The 17,543-nt window shown below is 38.6% G+C and overlaps 1 protein-coding gene across 1 annotated transcript in view; it reads left to right on the top strand.

Moving 5' to 3' along the window:
- galnt18b (UDP-N-acetyl-alpha-D-galactosamine:polypeptide N-acetylgalactosaminyltransferase 18b) overlaps positions 1 to 17,543 on the top strand; it is a 71,879-nt gene that overhangs the window by 24,912 nt on the left and 29,424 nt on the right. Inside the window, exons 2-3 of the mRNA XM_070829426.1 lie at positions 8,388 to 8,583; positions 11,054 to 11,220. Of these exons, the coding sequence (XP_070685527.1) occupies positions 8,388 to 8,583; positions 11,054 to 11,220 (363 nt within the window). The remainder of the gene's footprint in view (positions 1 to 8,387; positions 8,584 to 11,053; positions 11,221 to 17,543) is intronic.

The raw sequence follows: 17,543 nt of genomic DNA, 5'->3' as shown, positions 1-17,543 counted from the left end.
GGAGGCTGTAGTTTGTGGTGCTGTTGAACTGCACCGTGTAATACAGAGAATTGTTTCTGCTTCTATTCTCAATCAATCAATCAATCTTTATTTATATAGCGCCAATTCATAACAGTGTTATCTCAAGATGCTTTACATAAAGAGCAGGTAAGACCAAACTCAACGATTCAGGAATTCAAAATTAAGGATTCCCCCACATGAGCAAGCATCAGATATTCTATTAGGCAACAGTGGCAGGAAAAACTCCCCTTTAACAGGAAGAAACCTCGAACAGAATCAGGCTCAGATGTGGGCGGCTTTCTACCCTCATTGACAAACATGGGCTGGACAAAATAATAGAAATACCTACAAAACAGTTCAGTTTAACAGAACCAAAGGCAACATCCTCCAAAATAACCATACAGTGAATCTGCAGCTCTCTTAAACAGTTTCAACAAAAATTGGTCATATTGGGCTGATAGATCGTTTATTTTCTGTGCCTTCACAGTGAATTGGAGTAGGTGTGTTTGCTCAAAAGATTTGTGCTTTGTCTCATTGTGGCGCTTTACGATGCCACTTTTGATAATAACCTCGACCTCAAAACTTATGAGACACCCTGATTTTGAACAGTTGGAAGAGACAGTCCATCCTTGACTATAAGCCACTTTCGTTGTCCACTTTCCTGTTTTTAGAGCATGCCATGAGAAACTACTTTTCTCTGACTCACCTCTTTCTCCAACTGTTGTCTCTCATGTCTCCTATGTGTGTATTTGACTCACAGATTTGATTGGTTGAGTAGCATCCTATTATATAACATTGTGGTTTAGAGCACAAGCAAAATAGTCTCTGAGTTTCCTGGGCCGCTAAACCAGTGCCATAACGGCTAGAAAATCTGTGCCAGTTAGAATAGAAACGCTCTGTCAACATTTGATAATCTTCAATAATTTATTAGTTATAGGTCTGGGTCCGGATAGGACGGCAAAGATAAGCAAACAAACTGTGTTGTTTGTAATGAATACTGCAATTTGACATTAAGGAAGAAATTGCAGGCCAATTAAGTGCAATAAATAAATAAAACTATGCAGTGGTGTTGATTTCATTCCTGACGAATACACTCAGGACTGACAGGCAGCCTGCATCAATGTGTCCTTTTTGTTTATACTCAGTTTGTCTGATTTGAGGTACGTATGCTCATACCCAACCAACAAAGGAGTTAATTAATTTTTTTAAACTTTCCAGTTGCAGTAACAATAAGAATAGTAGCTGCATGCAGATAATGAGCAGTTACAGTATATGAATGTCTGTATATGAAATAGAGCGTATGCACTGAGGCTCAGTTCCCCTCAGTCTCAAGTCTAGACTGGACGAGCTGGGAGGTGTTTTCATGAATATCTAAGACTCTCGCTGCCTGGCTGTTTAGAAAGCTGAGATATGATTTGGAAGCAGGTGATGTTGTGATCAATTAAATCTTTGAATTAATTAGTAGCCTATCAGCAATATTTCCTACCACCTGCAGCTAAGATGGTACAGGCAACAATGGAGCAAGTTTAATCATAAACTGATGAAACCCTCTCTATGTCCCTGTAAGATAAGTTTTATCACAACAGTATTTCTGAACTGAAACACACTTGAACCTCCTCTTCACCTGCTAATATGTCAAGTAGAGTCACAAACACAGCAAGCTGTACATTTAGACAAGTATATGAGGGCCGTGGGAGGGAAGTCATTTGTGTCAAGCTGTTACAAAATGCAAATTGTTGTATTTTTCTATGAACTACTCTTATGTGAGTACTCTGAGGGGAACACAACTTGATGAAGTGGAGTCATGTAGCTGTAAGTTTCTGTTGCTGTTAAAAGAACAGTCACCACAGTGTTACACAGCCCCATCATTGCTGCCCTCTGCATATATTTAATGCAGGGCTGTTTTCAAAGGAAGCTTGTGTTATATTGAGATGTTATTTTTAATGTCCGTTGAGGATTCTTAATGCCCAGATTCAGGATATGCACAAAAACAGCTGGATGGAAATTTGCTTAATGATAATATTTACCTTGGCTGTTTCACCACAGTTTACACCTCCACTCACTTGAGATTCAGGCATGTGTTTAAGGTTCCAGGGGGATGGTTTGGGTGAGTTATGGCAGCTATATCTGTTCTGTTCAACCTTGCATGTTGGGGATGTTGTTTACTCACCAGCAAGTCCTGTAGCCTTTGAAAAATTGCTACTAGATATCCAATGTACAGATTAATAGAGTTATTGTCTCATTTCTGAGTGAAATAATAGTGTTTAGAAAACCAAATAAGCAATTTCAGCTCGCATATTTAATCTTGTAGTAACATTTTGAGACATATCTTGGTTCAGCACAACTATGTCATTTGTAAAGACTACTTCTGAATTCTGTGGCCAATGCACAGACTCAAAAATATTGTGCAGATGACAGAATTGCAGTGAAAAACACAGGTGATATGTGCTGCAGGGCATGAGGAGGCCATGTTTGTGTCATGTGCTGTGTGCCTGTGTTAAGAATGAATGTCACAATATTAAAAGAGTCCTTTTTTTTCGCTATATACTGCCACATACATGCAGTTGATGGTGAATTTAATGAACTGTGTCCCACTGCCATGTATTACATCTCACAAAGGTCATCACATGTATAAAACAATAATCATCTTTGTTAGAATCTGCTCAGAATCATTCATTTGGACAACGGGATTTCCTTAATCAATTACAATGTGCTCATATCATCACTTTACAACTCCGCTGAAAGTAGACAACCAATATTATTGACTTATCATATTGATTAGATATACAGTATATTGAGGATATAATTGTATTCAAATATCCATTGTTATTGAAATAACAATATTAATATTATGAGGAAGATGACACGTGACAGGACAGGAAAAGAAGTTCAAAGATCGCCAGCTGTTGTAACAAGCTGTTGTTAAGATGTGCAGTCTTGAACTGGTCTGCAGGAAATGCATTTGGAAAACTGGTAAATGTGACTGTGGCAGCATGCAGAGGATTTTCTGCAGTATTGTCAAAACAGCTTTGAAGGTGGAAAGTTTTTTTGTAAAATACTTTATCTCCTTTAGCTGACAGCCTCTTTGATATCCGGTTGTAGAAACACCGGTGTGTCCTGAAATTTTCATGTGCGTGATGAGACATGTTTTTTTTCTTTACACACTAAATTCTACGTCAAGGTCTTCTCCTCCCCCTCAGTCGTTGTCAGGATGAATATACAATGAGTATTTTGACTACACCACAGGGCTTGATGTTGGGGCTTCATGCTCCGCTCTCATTATTCTGGATGTAAAATGACACAGTGATAAATGATAAATTGCAAACTGTCTGCTGTAATTGGAGTGTAGTTACAGATAGTGAAATCTGTGGAAGAGACAAAGAGCTACAGGCTTGTTTCTAAATAGTTGTCTGGTGTCAAGGTCAAGCGGGGATCTTCATCTGATTAAAACAATATTCACTGTCAGCTTTACTTCGTAGTTAAATACCTATGATTTCCACAGAAGCTTCCTAAAGTACAAGTATCTCTCCATGCAATAGTGAGAATTTTGTTGCTCTGCATCTCTATGAATGTTCAATCGGGATGCAAGTAGTCTCTAAATTATTGAGGCAATCCACAGAAGGGAACTGTGTTTGGCTTACTTTTAAGTATGGCAACATGCAAGCCCAGTATAAGGTTGTTCAGGGATAATGTGACTGTTTACATTAATCATTAAATTCATGTTTTTTGCCAAATATTCCTAAATATCTCAGGTCTGTAGAGACGCTGCAGTTAGCTATGCGACACAGAATGAGTTACAAAATAACATGTGAATTGTAATACATCTTTATGTTTATATAAACATATAGAGTGCTATACATAAAATGGTGAATCTGGGCCTGTTTCCCAATAACAAGATCGAGTGTTCCTACAAACGCTTTTGAGTTTCTACTTGTCTTTCCCAAAGACGATGCTGAATACACTTTAAAGTAACTTCACATGTTTAACTGCATTTAAACTGTGCTTTGTATTAGAAGTGCATCCATCTCAAAGAATAAAGGATACAAAGAAATGCTTGATAGTCTGAACAACAACATTTATTTTCCTAGTTAGAAATCAGTTTAAGAAAGTAAACTCTGATTGATTTACCTGCTGTTTGAGGCAGACATTCATGACTGATCGCTTGGCAAGAAAAATATAATCTTCATCAACAGCTGCCTCAGACCTGTCAGTCATCAAAAACCTCCAATATCAAAGGAAGTGCTGCTCTGCAATATACCTGACACACCACTGCTGCACTATCATGTTACTGTGACTGTAGGCTAGAATAAAGAAACACATTACCTGTTATCACCTGCTATTAACATATAGTGAAAAAAAACACCAACACTCGCTGCATATCTCAAGTCAGAATTGTTAGTACTACACTCCCAGTAACATGAAACTGGTCGTCCATTTCACAGTTTGCAGCATTTGATATACACTAAAGACCTGTCGACCGAGATTTTACACTTTTATTGATTTTCACTAAAATTGTTACAACAGCCCAGTGCTTCTCTCTTCTCTCCCAGTGTACAATGGAGTTTAAAGTATCAAGAAGCAGGTAACTGCCTACAGCAGTTTTATCAAGTGTACATCTGTATTGTAGCACCTCAAGTTAGCGTTACATAGCATTAGCGTTATCGCAGTGGTGTCAAAAATGGAAATGACTTGCGTTTGAAATTCAAAATATTTTCCTCTTCACCGACAGGATCGGGTGAATAAACTTAATTTGATAAAATCTTTATGGGGCAGTTTCATCACTGTGAATTATCTTTTATAGGATCACATTTAATAATTCAACATGTGCTGCTGTGCCTCTAAAAAGTAAGTTCACGTAGGACCTGGGGGTTTATTGTTCTCTTTCTTTGTTAAGTTTCTAATTTTGTTCTCCGGCGACTTTGTTTTTTTTTTTTTTCTTCAAAGTTATGTTAATGGCAATGGGTGTGTACAAGTGTGCATGTCTTTTCTCCTGCCTCTCCTCTGTGACTGTGGGAGCAGGCAGCTATAACTCAGTTGTCTTGCTGTGCACGCAATGGAAGCACACTTAGTGCTGTACTCCACACACGCCTGGAGTGATGCTGGGAAGCTTGGGGAATACTTCACCTGTCTGCACACACACACATACACACTATTTTTTGCCTCAGGTATTTGGCTGTGCTTTACTTGAGTTAGCACCAAGGTTAGTTGATGGAATGTGTACTCAAGAGGAAACGCTTCAAACAGCAAGGTTACAGTAAGTCACGTGACCTGCTCGATGTAAAACAAGTTGTGTGATGTACTGTGAAAATGGACAGTATGGATGTAATTCATCTGAACCCTTTACAGTAAGGTTGTAATGGCATTTTTGTCAATCATCATCTGAAACAACACTCTAAAAATGTTGCCAAGGTTACCCTATCCAAATATTACCAACCTAACTGCTGCATTAGAGATTCACCACTGAGGAGACTGTCTCTTGACTTAACTAGCCTCTACCACAAACAGTCAAATGAATTGGCCTTCAGGCGTATTTGCCTGGACCGAAAGAGTCTCAGAACTTCTATCCTGCCGTTAGTCTAATCAAACTATTGTCTTATCAAGAGCTGAGACACTTTCCCTCTGCTTCACAGTAGTCAAACTTTAACAACTGTGTGTTGAATGTGAGAAGTGGAAATTATTCCGCCTCAGGCTTGCCCCGTCCACTGTTCTCTCAACTTTGATGTTTGTTGAATTTTTGATTTGTTAATGTTTCACTGAGCTTCTTTTAAAATAGAGCCTCGTTATTGAATTATGTAAAAGATGTATAGTTGCGTGTGCTATTGCAAATGTAACTGATTCTTATCCACCTTATTAGCTGCAGTTTAAGAGTTTACCACAGTTAAAATAATGTATATTATCATAGAATAATAGCATATGGGCAGTTTCCTATGGCAAACTCTCACATTTGGTCTAATAGGCGGCATTAAAGGAGACATATTGTGCTCATTTTCAGGTTCCTACTTGTATTCGGTTGTTCTACTAGAATATGTTTACTTGCCCTAATGTTTTAAATAACACATTATTTCTCTCATAATGTGCATCCTGCATAATGCTCTTTTCGCCCTCTTTCTTACCGCGCTGTCTCTAGCTCCTGTCTCCACCCAAAACTAAACAGAGCATTTTTACACATATTTACTGACATTACTCAACATTTCAGAGTCTATTGAAAGCGTCTTTTGGAGCGTGTGTAAAGGTCAGACTTAATGTTGAGGTAAATATAAACATGTCATGGCATGTTTTCATTTTAAATTTAGGGGGACACTGTGACTTCCAAAAATATTTACGGTAAGCTCAGACCTTTTCAGAGGCAGTTCTTTTCATTTTGCCTCATAATATAATCCCTTCATGCTTCCATATTGTTGTCTTAGTTTGCACTTGGCTCACTGTTTGTCAGTTGTGTGTAAAAGCAATCCGCTCATGAATATTAACCTTCCCCAATCTGCTTAAAACACATGCATACTACACACACACACACACGCACACACACTTAACCTTGTCTCTTGCTTTCACCGTCACTGAGGACTCAAAGCCTTTTCTCTCCTCTGTGGGTGTTTGAGGCTTCTTAGTTTATTCATTCTTCAATCTTAATTTACTAGCCTAAACTGTTCATTCATCTTTATCGTGGCCTGAAACTTTAGACAACTATTCATTAAAGCGTCAATAAAAACAGAAAACACTGTTCTGACAAATAATATTGAGTAAAATAACAAATGCTTCTCATCGTACTTCTTCTAGTTTGCGTTTCATTTTACTCTGACAAAGAAGTAAAACTGTTTTTTATGTGGTGCGGGTAGGGTGTGGATTATTCCTGATAACCTCAGTCTGTCAGCAGTAACCTGAAATAATGAAGCTTTATAATGAAATTGGTCTTTTTTTCGGTCGTATAGCCTCAATATGCTTCAGGGGACTGATGCCTTCTCTTTTAATGAAATTATTGTATAATAACAGATGATACCAGCGCAGAGTTTCATTAGATTTCATTTCTGCTGATTAGGGCATTTTAATTAACATTATGCAATTATTATCCATGACATATAATTCAATTTAACTCTTTTCAGTGGGATAAAATAGTATGAATTAAATTATTTTTAGTTTTTTTCCCTTAGAAAAACCCTCTGTTAGCAGTAGTATAGACTGTATACATTTGAGTCAGTTTCTACCACAACCCATCAAAGAGTTTACAGTCTTTGTCACTGATCTCAGTGCACATGAGATGACATTCAAGATTTTTCTCAACTTCACTTTGTTACCACCACCAACCGCTCACCCACACCCCCATATTTTTACACATCATAAATATCAGTGTGCTGTTCAATAACACTAAAGCTCTGCAATATTCAGACCAGACTGTGGCACACTATTGAATCCCCGCATAATGTCCCCACAGCACTCAATGAAATTGCTGTATTAAATGAAAAACCTGGGAAAGGTTTTGCATTTAACATGTTTTTTATTTGCGGTCCAAAACAATAAAGAAGCTACAGAATGTAATCTTGGAAGTTCAGTTGGGAAACTTTTATTGTATATTCTTCAAGATGATATCATTTCATTTTTATCTCCTTTCTATGCAGTATTTTTGGCATTTAAATAAATCACTTGTGAGTAAAGCTCCCTGACTGCTAAGCACACTCAGAAGTTTACCTCTGAAGTGCATTAAAACCTCTTGGCAGCACAACAGAATTTTTAACAGAGCCCACCAATGTTTTATGGAGTCTGGACATGAACGGAGTCTATCAACAAGGACCACAAGCAGTAACGTACTGTTTGTCACACTAAAAGTGTGATTTTTAAATGTCTCTCAGCTCTCAGTGCTGTCAGTGTTGCTCAACTATGAAACGAGTCCCTTCAGCTTTCAGCCCTTAAAACACAAAAGGAGTCCTTCTACAACAGTGCAGGACATTCAGAGAGAAAGGTTCACTTACTCCAAAAATGATCACACATCACCACTTGATTAATTATTAAAGAAAGGGTATGTTTTTTCTCTAGCAATACCTTTAGGGAAATTAGCTTCACTTTCTCCTTTCTGCCTAGGTCAAAGAGCAATGACAGCCACAGAACAACCAGCTGCTGGCAGGGACTGAATCTTTTGTTCAAGGACGCCGGAGCTTCTCTTTATGTTTATGAAGTCCCAGTATTTTTGTTGAAGGACAGCCAATCAGTCACTTTGAAGAACAGGCCACCCTTCTCCTGCTAACACGTTACAGAACAAGGAAAACAGCATTTATCACAGTGATTATATCATTTTTCCACATTCCTTAAATGTCTCCTTTACGAACAACCTCACCTGTAGGTTGAGAGGCTGTGGCTCAGACAAATATTCATGCTATTTGTCTTCCTGTGCTTCCTAGAGACTCCAGGGAGGGGAGAGGACGGTCAGGCGGACACATCATTCTCTGATTCGTCACTGTTCGCTCACTGGGGTCAGGAGCTTGGCCCAGACAACCGGCGGGTGGCACTGAAGATGTTCCAGTACTATGGATATAACGGCTACCTCAGTGATCGTCTCTCTCTAGACAGGCCGATACCAGACCTCAGGCCTGATGGGTAAGACTATCACCCTACCCTATATGCTAGCTGTTGATATAGAGCTATGTTTGAGGAAATTAGATATTTTCGGACACATTTGAATTACAGATTGAGACTGAGTCATGTGCCCAAATGTGCATCTGATTATGATTATGTGCACGCAGATTTTCACCTCACTTACACCTTTTGGTGATTCATTTGCACTTAAATAGGAGGAGTTAAAAAAAAAGTGTCGAAACAAATTGATAGTACAGTGTATGCAACGAATGTTTGTGTCTCCACTCAGGATTGATCAATGTGGTTTATTCCTCTATCACAGTACATGTAATTTACAATGTGATGTGTTATATGATATGATTTGATGTGATGTGATGTGATCCAGCAAATTAACACCTAAACAAACAAGGTACTATGGCACATTGATGAAAAACAACCATCTTAGTTTAGCCAGTTTGCCTGGTAACGTGCTGACAAAGTGCTGTTAAGGCTGAGGGGAATGTCGTTGGCTTGCAGGTATTTGGTCATAAACCAAAGTATTGAACCAGTTACAGTTTGACCTGATGGTGGTAGCACTGGATGAAAAGTCATTACAAAGTGACTAATTTATCCTGACTGAGTCTTGAATGTGTGTAGCTGATTTTATAGTAATCTATTCAACAGTGGTTGAGATATTTCATTCTAGACCAAAGTGGTCCCTAAAAATCTTTTTAGAAATTGACAAAATGGCAAGTTCTGCTTGGTAATTTTCAACATTGGCCAAAATGGCCTAACACACCCAGAGATAGTAAAGGGGTAGTCACCACAGTATAGATGGTATGCCAAAATCTGTGCTGCAACTAACAATTTATTTAACTGTTTTCACTGTTATTTAATTTGTCTATATTATAAAATGCTGATATATGTAAGATAATCAAATTAGTCATTATCATAATAGTTGTGTGAAATTATTAACTGACTAATCATGTCAGCTCTTGTCTTACTGTATCCATCCTCATTCAGTCAGCTTACCGTGGTGTTCTGTGCAGTTTTTAGCCCTGGGGTCTACTCACCTTTAAGTAACAAACAAAGGAACTCATGAAGCCGAATGGAAATGCACATTGAGCACCTCAAACACACTGAGCGTCTCTAATCAAAAAACAATGATTAATTTATTGCTGCCAACAGCATCCAGGCACAAATACCTACTGCCGAGTTAATCATATAACTTAGGCAAAGGTGTTGTTTGTAATAGGCTCAATTAAGGGGGTGATTCTTACTCTGCGAAGTATCAGACAAAATTGTCAACTGGATTCAAATATCTGTCACAAACCACTGCGGCCATCTGAAGGTGGCAGGACAGTGTACCCGCCTTCCTATGTGATGCATTTTCAAAGCCTTGTGCAGATGTTTTTGCACTGTGAGCACTGCAAAGTCAATACACCATAATCTTAAACACTAGTTGGCTGTGACTTGGTTTTCAGCACAGCTTTCATCTTCACATCACCAAGGTTACAGAATGTGACATCCTGGTGTGAAAGTTTACACAGCTCGAAGATCTTCAGGGCATATTCTCCACTGCACATCACTGAACTCCCTTCAGGACATCCATTCCTACTAATATTGGCTCTACACACTCATCCAAAAGTCTTATGGGGGTATATATTGATGAAAGACATTTTGCACACATCTTCTGAAAGTAATGTCTAAGCCACTGTGATTTGTACTTCGAAGAGGCTTTCGGCTGTAATGAACAGCATCATGTTGCTGCAACAGTAATGTGATTTTGTTAGATTTGAGAAGCAGGACAGGAAACAGGTAAGAGAGCACAAAATTTAGTCAATTCACTCTTTGCAATTGGATTAAATTATCATGTCAAGAGGATTGTTATGGCACAGATTTTGTTACCGCAATCCACACACTGTTATTAAGGGAAACACATTTGAGTCGTTACACACAGAAAACATTATGATCAGGATTTCAATTTCAGAAACCTTAATTCAAACTAAATGAGACATTACCAGCAGCATTATCGTCATATTTTTACAGCTTGCTCTCTCTGCATTTCTTTCAAACAGGCATCAGTTTTCTCCTGGGAGAAGAGGTGGGGCTCTTTATACACAATGAAAATGTCAGCATATGATGGCAGAAAATAATATTCTAAAAGGGAAAGAGGAAAGAGGAGCCTGATTGATGTCAAACTTAACTACCAGTTATTTATTCCTCCTAAATGGATCCCTTTTGTTACTGCATTGCAGGTGCACCACAATCATAGCAGTCTAATTGTTAATTTTCCAAAACTATGCTGGCCACTGGTGCCAGTGCTTACATTTATACCTTTATTCATGAAAACAGGGTCCTGATATAGTCTGCCAAGTATCTGAGTTGGCATGAAATCTTACATTACCCTGCTCTTTAGCAATCAATGTCAACTTTATCCTTTACTCCTTTAGAAAAGCTGAAGGCCTGAACGACATTGCCTCACCAAAGGTTTGTTATTTGTCCTCCACAGGTGCAGAAACATCACTTATCCTTTAAACCTCCCTCAAGTGAGCATTGTGTTCATTTTTGTGAATGAAGCCTTGTCCGTCATCCTGCGGTCCATACACTCTGCCATCAAAAGGACGCCCTCCCACCTTCTGAAAGAGATAATCCTGGTGGACGACAACAGCAATAACAGTAAGCAGCAGACATGAGATCACATTACATTAGCCAAACACTTTGGTTCATCCTTGTTGTAAATGCCTTTTCTCTTAAAATGGTAAAGATGAAAATATACTGTTTTAAAATACAAGTAAGAGCACATTAAGGAGCCAAACAGAGTTATGTTAAAACAAAATAACAAGCTGATTTATACTTCATTGTCCTCATCACACCTATAATACTAGATTTAGCCTTTTTGTACCAAAGGGAAATTTGTTTTCAACAGCCAGAACAAGACAGAGACATACATATTTAAACATAGCAGCCTACACATAAAGACAATACATTCATACATACTGGGATTAATTAGCTCTACACTGCAATTAAAGAACTCGATTTCTTTGCCACCCATTGGTTTATGGACCGCCATTTTGAAACCTCGAGTTTGGCATTTTGGTCGTCTTCATCTTGGCTATGGAAACCAGAAGTGACGTTCATTCTGTGAAGACAAAGCCTCTGATAGGTTAGGTTTAGGCGCGACCCGACTCTGATTGGTTAATCACAAGGTAGTTCTGCCTTAATGCATATCCTGCTTTATACTTCGTCTATTTTACTCCAAGTGGGATCATAATTTACAAAATGAACATGCTGTATTGACAAAGAATTTATGCTAGCAATTGAGACCATAAACTCAAAAGGAAAGTGTTGACTGAGGTAATAATTCACGTTAAAAGTAGGATCACTCTTTTCATACCTCTTGATACAATTGAACTTCTTTTTGGAGCCAGAATAGTCGTCCCCCGCTATTTGCCTCACTTTTGAGACTTTTTTAGAAGTTATGTCCACTTGTTTTGTACAGACTATGTTTAACTGCAGTCTTTTAGCATGCTATCATGTTCATGTAGCCATCAAGTGCATATTTAAGATCTGATATACAAGATTATTGTTTTATAAAAAGTCATCTGAGAACATTAAGCAGTCAACCAGAGACTGGGTTTTTGTTAAAGGAGGTCTATAGTTTACATATCATTGCCTCATGTGTGGAGAAATCAGTATCTGTGATATTTACTGCTCCACTGATGGCCTCCAGACTCTTTCAGTGTTTTTTAATTAAGGGCTGTGCTCACTGGATTGAACTGATAGATGAATAACACTAATTAGCTGCAAAGCCAGGAAATTTGCCTCAAGGCAAACAACAATTCAGCAAGGTGATGTAGTGTTCAAACATATCTTGTCTGCATTTGCAACTCTAATTCTAACATCTGCATGCATTGCATGTAGTGTAAACACTGTCAGGTCTAGAAGATGTTCAGGATATGTGTAGCTGCTGAGCTCTGTTCACTTATGACTACTGAGATGACTGAATGTATGAGGAGGTGATTTTAGTCTGCCATGAAGGCACAAGAAATATACTTGAAGTCAGCTGTGAGAAGTGGACCATGTAATTTACTGTGTAAGACTTAACTACATTACAAAGGCAGAAAGCAGGCTATAAAAAAGGCAATGATACTGTGCCAAGGTCATTTACAGGCTATACAATTTTAAATGGGCTGTGCAGCTTGCAACAAGGACTAAGACAGCCATTAAAGGCAATCAACATGGAAAATACTGGCATTGGGAAGAGTATGTGTACCAAAGTCAATAATGCAAAACATGTACCATGGCCTGCAGTCTGCTGAAACAGAATATAGATTACTGTAGTATGGTAACTTATCTCAAGACACTGGGATAAGAATAATCACTCTCCCTCGTGCTTCTATTGACCACAAAGTTGAACATATCCAAAGTCATCTGATTATAAAATGTAAAGATGAAATCCCCAAGGTTGTTCCCACTTCCTCATAGCGCGGTATTGAATTATCACATCAGATCTCACAAACATTCATATTTCATCACGTAATTGAGAGCTAGGGAGTCGCCTTTAGCCCCTGCAGGGACCCAAGTCACGCATTGACATTTTGCTGATGGCATTTCACCCTGTGTGCCTGAGCACTCTGTCACAGTGCGTCTGATAGGCCTGGTGTTATCATTATCACCATGACTGTGAATCTTATCTGTGCTAAATGTCATTAGCCTGTTGACCCGTGATGCTGCTGAGATTGTTGAAGGGGTCATCATCCACAGCTAACCTCCTAGGCATCCACAGCTTTACATTAGTCATCCGCCATTGTCACAGCTCACCTCCGACAGGCATTAGCATGCAGGAGAAGGTGGTGCTATCAAGGGAGAGAAGGGCAAATTGACCTAGCTGATTCCTCCTTAATTGGATAATGTCCCAAGCTGTGGCCGGAGAAAGGCTCATCTGTGGAAGAGTGGGGTTTGGAGAAGGGCTTGTTTATTAGACAGGCTGTCAGAGGGCTTATGATTCCATACTTTGATGATAATGCCAAGGAGTGTTGTATATATGAGGGTGACAGATTTTGTAATGAGCAGTTAATTCCAAGCAAAATGTAGACAGCAGGAAAAATTTGATGCCTTTATCCAATTCCCATATTCCCATATTGTCTCCCGCATCACTAGTTGTCAGGGATTCATCCAGTTCTTTAGGTGCTCATCAGAGAGATTTGAATATCTTAGTTGGCTAATTACTTATGTAAAGAGTTTGGCTCCTTGAGGTTAGCACAGCAACTTACAAATGCTTTTATAATTACTTGATTAATTGTCTGCAAAATGTCAGGGAATTGTGGAAAATGTCCATGAAAATCTCCCAGAGCCCACATGTCCTCAAATTGTTCAATTTCCTTCCCTTTGAGACTGAAAGATATTCAGTTTACTAAAATAGAAGTCTGAAAAAACAGCAAATATTCACTTTGAGAAGCAGAAACCAGTGACTTTTTTGGCTTTTTCCCTTCGCAATCAGTGATTAGGCGATTAGAGAAATTGTTGCTAATTCTTAATTTCTGCTGATCAACAACTGGGCTAGTTGTTGAGTCAGTCATTTCAGCTGTTGAAATGTCTGTTTTGAAACTGACCAGTGTATAAAGAGGATTCAGGCTAAATGGTGACATCTGTGTAGCAGATGCCACACAGGCTGCTGTGCATTCCTAAGAGTTTGCGGCGTGATGTGGATTCAATCAGCGACTCAGGTATACGGGGATGTTCCAGCAACTGTTGATATCCGGATGGATACCCAGCAAGCAGTCTAGCCAGTGAAAGCTGGAGGGCACACATCAGCTTCGACAATATCAGCAAAAACCCAACAAAGCTGAGTTTACACTATGTACTGCTAAACACTATGTACTGCTTACCATAAAATTCAAGCAGTGCACATTTGTACTTGAACTTCAGCAACATGCGTTCAGAATATTTTTAACAAACTGCCAGTCTCGTATCAAAACCCTGGAACCAGGATTTGGATATGAGACTGGTGAAACTGTGGAGGAAGAGTGAGTATCAGTTGGATATTTTAAACAGGGATTTTCACACCTGCCGAGTTGTGTAGTGAAAAATTGCCAAGTAGTGTAGTGCAAACTACACAGCAACTGTGAGACCTGTATCCATGCCGATTTGCCATCTGCTATGCAAGCAGTACCGCCTGTGTTGTGATAAATGGTGTTTAGTTGGAACTTGCACGAAGAGAACATGCAGTATCCGAGGCTTAGACAGACAAGTTCAGTTCAAATATACAGTTATGAAGCCGCAACATGTTATAGATCAAGGGAGGCAACTACTAAAATCTCATTCATCAATCAAATATCTTTTCCCTGGATATACATAGAACTACATGATGGCACTGCCACAGTTAAAGTCTCTGCACACTTAGAGAGAAGTGAGACAAGAGGATTTTAAGCTATTACACTGCAATTTTTAGCCATTAGCTGTTAGACAACATATTTAATTTAAATATAGAAAGCTGTCATAGTGTGTTGTTGTAGTTTCAGAAACACAGTATCCGTATTCAGGTCATTATACTAAATTGTTAAGCAAAGTTATGTCTCACAGACGATAGAATAGAGGCAAGCTAAATGGCCTATTCACCATTAGCTTTTTATCATCTGAGAAAAACCTGTCTACCTGTTAGATTTTAGATATTTTACTGAATTTGCTGTTTGACTGCACAGCGATGTTAGAAACCTGTTTGTTTGTTGTTCCAATCCATCTCCATCCCAAAGCCCATTGCTTTCCATCAGAGCTTCAGCAGGATATCAGTCCTGAAAGATTGATGACTGTTGGCCATCAGCCATTCCTGGTGTAATGAACTGTGCTTTATTATGATTTGTTATGAGGCATAACACATCGTCGTTCTTATTTTTTCAATTCATACACGTCAGAAAGTCTTAATTATTGATGGATTGAAATGATTATAGATTCAGTAATCTGGTGGGACGTCACCAACAGCTGCTCACATAACTAATTACGGTCGCTTTCCAGTAGCCAGAATGAAGAGTTCAAAGTGAAGACATTTTTCCACGACATGTACATACGCTAAACCTGGAATTAGTAGAAATGAGTGTCTCTCAGCTCTTGCTTTTGTAGTTTTGGTTATCTAATCAAAGGCAGATTTACACCAAGGCTGTCTACTGAATGCAATTGGCTCTTCTGAATGGGATGCTATCATATTTAACATTAATGTGCTATAGAATTTCATGTTGCACGTGGTGTGTATAGTGTGAGTGTTCTTCTGCTCCAGACTTATTTATAGAAAGCAGCAGCAGTTCTCTGAGTTTCGAGCACCAGCAGCATCCACTGGTGTAATAAGTGTTTTTTATGAAATATTTGGATGTATTTTCCCAGCTGACTCATGAGGTCAGTTCATACCCAAGGAACAGTTTACATAAACCAAGGTTGTCAAGCAAAGTCAAGAGTTTTTGTATCTGTGGTGTTTTGGGTTAGTAAGAATATACTGTAACTATACTATATAGTGTAAGAGACATCCTGTGAATTTTTTTTAAATATTAGTGCAGCAGCAAAGGTGGTAAAGCGGCAAACTAGCAAACATGGATATAAGCACTGCACAATTTAAAAAGTTTTTATTAGGATCGAGCTACATTCGACACATTTAGACTGAAAACAGGGAATGTGAACATCATACTGTTTACAAGAACAGACTCCACAAGACACAGGCCTTTGGGCATCATCCAAAGTTCATTTAACTTTTTATTAACTTTTCTTTATTTACCTTTGCAGTTTGTCTATATATTTATAGTACATAGTGCAATATTTCACATCCTGTGGCAATACTGTTGCTGTGCATATCTGTAAATTACAAGAAAGGAAATTAGCAAGAGCTCTGGAACAAACTGATAATCCGCATACGTTAGAAGATAATTGCTGCTCTCCCTTCTTCTGAGGGGATTGTTGATGAAAAGATATGAGGTAATGTAATTTCCAAAATATGTTCTTGCATTCACTATTATAGCTGGACAGATGGATATACTGAGAGACATGTCTACAAGCAGGTGCCAATACTAACTATCACACCAAACAGCCTATTTTGTCGGCGGAGAAAACAAGGCTGCTGAAATCTATTTACAAAATAAAAAAGTGCTGAAGCAGGTTCATATGTTGCTGTACAGAATTTCGAATGTGCTGCTTTAATCATATTTTGTGTAATTCAGTGAGTTTTATGTTGTGCACTTTGGTAAATGGGCTGTACTTTCTAGTCTTTTTGACCACTCAAAGCGCTTTAACACCACCTTCAAATCTAAGTAGGAAGAGACTATTCTCTCACATACATTCTTTTAAGTTGGGGTTCAGTGTTATCCCCAAGGGCACTTTGACATTTAGCCTGGAGGGGCTGGGGATCGAACAGCCGATCTTCTGATTGATGGATGACCCACTCTACTACTCTACCCCCATCCCCCCTTTGTTTCAGTAGCAGGTCTAAACTTCCACAATATAGCCAATATCTTCATAGACGTCATGATCAGATGCACTACTGATTAGAACACATTTTTTCAGTTTTGTTGGTTTTGAAAATCAAACTTTATAAAACACCTCACTCTGCCTGAGAAGAAGCCAGACACAACATGATTTCACAGCGCCCACTTTCTGTCTGCTTGCCGCTGCTCTACATTCCCTTTAAACTCAAAAGTTACCAGCAGTTAAAAGTGAAATAGTGAGCACGCAGCTGAAGGTGATTTATACAAGGGATGATGAAACACAGTGCTGATGAAAATTTTATTTTTTCCCCTTCTTTTTATTTGGTTGAATATAGAGTATAGAGTTGTGAAATAATTATGTTTTCCTCACTCACTGGCTTTTTGCTCAGCCAACTCCAAAGCATTGCCTTTTTTTAAAGGCACAAAGATGAGCCCAAGTTTTTTTCACTTGGCTTGAATTTTTTCTGGTTGAATGAAACCTCTAATACACTTCAGTAAGTTATTGCATTTTGGAGAAGATTAGTAGAATTCTTGCTA

This window comes from Pempheris klunzingeri, chromosome 1 (genome assembly GCF_042242105.1).
Source record: "Pempheris klunzingeri isolate RE-2024b chromosome 1, fPemKlu1.hap1, whole genome shotgun sequence".
NCBI lineage: Eukaryota > Metazoa > Chordata > Actinopteri > Acropomatiformes > Pempheridae > Pempheris > Pempheris klunzingeri.
Note: the sequence above shows the minus strand (reverse complement) of the source record. Positions and strands in the feature narration are given on the sequence as shown.